General features: G+C 42.4%; 1 protein-coding gene across 1 annotated transcript; it reads left to right on the forward strand.

The window, feature by feature from the left end:
* Window positions 1-1,742: 1,742 nt before the first annotated feature.
* On the forward strand, window positions 1,743-4,343 carry LOC121694821 (solute carrier family 25 member 53-like). The gene is made up of 2 exons (XM_042075197.1): window positions 1,743-1,782; window positions 3,147-4,343. The coding sequence occupies exon 2, from the start codon at window positions 3,173-3,175 to the stop codon at window positions 4,064-4,066; it is 894 nt and encodes a 297-aa protein (XP_041931131.1). The 5' UTR covers window positions 1,743-1,782; window positions 3,147-3,172; the 3' UTR covers window positions 4,067-4,343.
* Window positions 4,344-4,610: the final 267 nt, after the last annotated feature.

Raw genomic sequence — 4,610 nt, forward strand, 5'->3', positions numbered from 1 at the left:
ATGAAGCACTGTCCGAAAATGCCACTCATAACCCACCTGAAACTTTCCAGCGTTATGCTACCATCTGCAGGCTTCTCACAAATGAGATTTTAGCAGGTCATTTCGGACAAAATTTTGAATTTGTTTTCTGAATATCATGATTTTAATACAATGAAATGGTGAACAAGCTATCTGTTGAAACATGGAAATCACTCCAGCAGTGCGGCTATTTAATGAGGCACAAACATAACAGTGGTGAATGAATGTGAATTTGGAGAGGGCTAAGCTTCCACAAGGGGCCAGTGTGACTGCAGGTTTTCACTCCAGTCAAGCAGAAGCAGACTTAGGCCTAGTCTACACGTACCAAACCGATCTAAGTAACGTGTTGAGATGGATCCGTTTGGACGCAAATATTCTTGATATGGTTCCAGGGAAGACGGAGGAAAAAAAGATCGGTTTGGTATGTGTGGACTAGGCCTAAAGGTTTTCTCTTAAAAGCCAATCAAATATCTGCTGAGACTAATTTAGTAAGGAAAAATGACAGCTCATGGAGAAATGCTCAGTTGCTATCGTTTCTTGCACAAGCATGCTTGCAGTGACTATGATTGGAAAATGAATGGCCATGCATTACAAACTTGTAGTGGTCCAGTCATACTGAGAACATGTCTGTCTTCCATCATACTAAGTTTGGGTAGGCTAATCATTTTTAGGATATTATTACCCATGGCCCTTCAAGATAAGGCATTTCTGTGAGTATAAAAATTATAACAAATCAAGGATAAAAAAATGTATGAAAACAGGAATGTAGCAAAAATATTCCACAGGTCTCTGTCAAGTATCGGATTTTGTGTCATTCTTTTCAGATATGCCAACACCCACAGCCAACTGTAAATGTGTATGTGGATTAGTTATGACAGAGTGTGTGAATTAGTTAAGACAAATGTGTGTGGAATAGTTATGACAATGAATGTCATCCTAAGCAAGCCACAGAGTACCTGGAAAGAACAAACCCTGTTTTATCGGTTTTCAACTTTAAATGTCCCATCAACAATTAGTGGGAATATGAACAGATCCTAACTTTACGTGATAGGCTGCTGTCTAGTTACGTAGGCCTATATAATTTATTTTAGTTGACTTATTGTTAAGTTTAGTTTGTGATGATCTGCAAGTGATTATTTCAAACAGTGGTGAGTGATAGGCTATTGTAGTATAACCATTTATGTCTTTATGGAGTGGGGGATACTTACATCATAAGTATATTCTGATGACCGCCTAGTACTGTACAGGGAACTAGAGGTATGAACTTTATATAGTATAACATTTGAGGAACTAGAAGCATGTATCTCTTCTAGTAAAGTAGAGAGCCATTTCACACAATATAAGCCTATATAGGCCCATTTACCATTTGCTCATTATTAAAGGTGTTAAAGTTAAAGTTAAAGTAAACACTACACACATTCAAATAAAAAAAAAAATGTTTTTTATGTTCAATCCAGGCTTATTGTTGGAGATATAGGCTAGGCTTAGGTTCTATATAGCCTACAATTTGGAAATAGCTTAACAGGTCACTCCGATCATAACTGTTTTTATCGATGTGTCTAGTCTTAGATTCGAGAAGATGTATGTTGCCACCATCAGTGTCGGCTATTTTCATTTTCACTTACTCAGTTCACATCCTGCCCGCAACAGCCAAATGATTGGCCTGCGCTGTATGTATGTCTAGGAGTCTACTTCCTAGTGCGTCGATGTTCATTGTTCGTGTTTGCAGCGCTTTGCATGGAAAATTCACCGTCAGAGTTGAAGGTAACTTTTTAATTTGTCTTAAAGTAATATAAACACCTTTACGCAAAAACACAGCACACTGACAACGTTAACTTTACCATAACGTGCAAGCTGTAAAAACACCAGAGTTCATGCTTAGGCCTAATTTAATGGCAATCGTCATATAATCAGTAGAATTATGAAAGTATTTACCCTTCATTTTATTTGAACAACCAGTGAACTCCTGCTGATTATAAATATGCCCTTTCATAGCAGCTTGTGCGTGCGTAAAGCAAGAGTCAAGCAAGCATATGAATGAACAAGATAAACATTCTTTAATTTAATCTTTGAAGTAAGGTAGGCTATCCGACCGAAGTAGGACGAGGTAGAGGCAGAACGGACATGGTAGATAACGTTGAATAGTTTGCAGGCTACAGTAGATTTCATTATCGCAAAACCCAAATCCGTTCTTTCTACGTTTGATTCTGCACTTGTTATCTTGCTAGAGTTAGATAATCACAAATTATTTAAGCACTTGTCGCAATTTTGCAGTGAATAAAAATGCTTTTGGTTTGAGTCATATATAGAAATTTGTGAGATTATTATTTTTCATTTTTTCATTGTGTATGAGTGTTTTCATCCTGGATGCTTTGGCTCTTGGCTTATCATATTCTCATTACTTCCGTTGGAATATCTCACAAACTTGCAGTTTACTCCACAAACAACAGGTGTTTGGAGTATTGTATAAATGTATAATAAATAAAGACTGAAATATCCCATTTACATAAGTATTCAGACCCTTTGTTATTAATTGAGCTCTGGTGCATCCTACTTCTATCAATGGTCCTTGAGATGCTTCTACAACTTGATTGGAGTCCACATGTGCATAAATGAATTCATTGGACATTATTAGGAGAGGCACACATCTGTCTATGTAGGTCTCACAGACTCACAGTTCATGGTGTATGTCAGAAACCAAGCCATGAGGTCGAGAGAATTGTCCATAAACCTAAGAGACAGGATTGTGTCAAGACACAGATCTGGGGTACAAGAACATTTCTGCAACATTGAAAGTGTCCTAGAGCAAGGTAGCCTCCATCATTCTCAACTGGAAAAGATTTGGAACAACCAACAGTCTTCCGCTCAGCCAAACTGAGTATTTGGGGACGAAGGGCTTTGGCCAGACAGGTAACCAAGAACCCAATGGTCACTATGAATGAGATCCAGAGTTCATTTGTGAAGATGAGAGAAGCGCACAGAAGGGCAACAAACATACCAAAATGTGGGAAACTTGAAAATGACAGATTTAATTCAAATTTTCTTGCTGATCTGCTTTTGTTTGTTCTGTCCCAGTGTATTTTTTTATAATAACTGACTTGGTTGTGTACCTATCCCTGCCTTTTCAGGAGTGCAGCGTCATCTACAGTCAGAGATGGGGCAGGATACTGTGAATGATGGTGATGCTGCCACCGACACGTATCCCGTGACAAGTTTCCATAGTTACCTGCACGGCGGTACAGCCAGCCTTGTATCCACTACCCTAACAACCATCGCAACATTCCCGCTATACAAGATTGTCTTCCGCCAACAGCTGCACAATACGCTTGTACGAGAGGCTGTGGCTCAACTCTATGGGGAGGGGTTGCGCAAGCTTTACCGCGGCGTTGCTCCTCCGCTTTTAGTCCGGACACTCCAAGGCACATTGTCATTTGGCATTCAGGACACCCTACATCGTCGTTCCTCTAACCTGGTCCCGGAGCACCTCCCCAGGCCACTGCTCCAGGCCGCAGCAGGTGTGGGAACTGGTGTGGTGGAGGCTCTGGTATTCACCCCGTTTGAACGTGTGCAGAACGTGCTCCAGAACGGCAGAAACGACCGCCGCCTCCCAACCCAGTGGAGCGTCCTGGTGCGTTTGAGCTCTGAGCCCCTTGCCCTCGGGTTCTACCGAGCCCTGCTGCCCATTGTTGCCCGCAATGCCCTGGGCAGCGGCATCTACTTTGGTCTGAAAAACCCAGTGAGAGATGCCTTGCACCAGCAGGGTCTCTCCCCCACGGCTTCCTCGTTCACCTCGGGTATGGTCAACTCCCTGATCATCAGCCTGCCACTTTACCCACTCTCGGTGCTGGTGGCCAACATGCAGGCTGGCGTGGGGCAAGAGGATGCCAGGGGCGGGCTGAAGAAGAGTGCCCGCAAGCTTTGGGCGGCTCGTCAGCGGAGCGTAGCGCTGCTGTACCGCGGAGGCTCACTGGTCATCCTGCGCTCTTGCGTCAGCTGGGGCATCACCACGGCCATCTACGACCGCCTGGAGAGAAGCTCGTCCGGCTGAGACAAAACCACACCTGGTGGGAGAGAAGCAGACCAGTGTACCTGTTGGAGGGGTAGACGCAGCCCAAGACACACCATCCATACTGTGGCACTGTGTGCATCCATCCACAGCATCCAAATGTGCATCCATCCACAGTGTTTTCTGTTATCATGGGAGTAAACCTTTAAAATAAATAGCCTTAAGAATAGATAATAAAAATATGTAAAAAGTACTAAAAAATGTATGTGGAAGGATGGAGAGTTCTGGTCACCTTAATGTTCCATCGCACCAGCTGACATCTGCAGTGTTTTTTGGTATTTGTGTGTATGTGCATTAATCTTAAAGTGCAACCAGACACAAACACTCTCTCACACACGCAGAAACACACACTCAACTATGCACATTACTTAACAACAAATGCAGGTGCACATTCACACACCCTGTAATAAAGACTAAAAACTGCCTCTACTCTGTCCCTCTACCCTTTGTTATTACATGAAAACAAACAATCAGGTTACAAACAATAATGTCCTACACTTTCATATCCTGTATTATGGTATTCTTT

The sequence above is a fragment of the Alosa sapidissima genome, chromosome 20 (genome assembly GCF_018492685.1).
Source record: "Alosa sapidissima isolate fAloSap1 chromosome 20, fAloSap1.pri, whole genome shotgun sequence".
Lineage (NCBI taxonomy): Eukaryota > Metazoa > Chordata > Actinopteri > Clupeiformes > Clupeidae > Alosa > Alosa sapidissima.

What these genes read in the sequence shown, in the direction of transcription:
- LOC121694821 (XM_042075197.1), top strand. Translation starts at nt 3,173, where the DNA reads ATGGGGCAGGATACTGTGAATGATGGTGATGCTGCCACCGACACGTAT.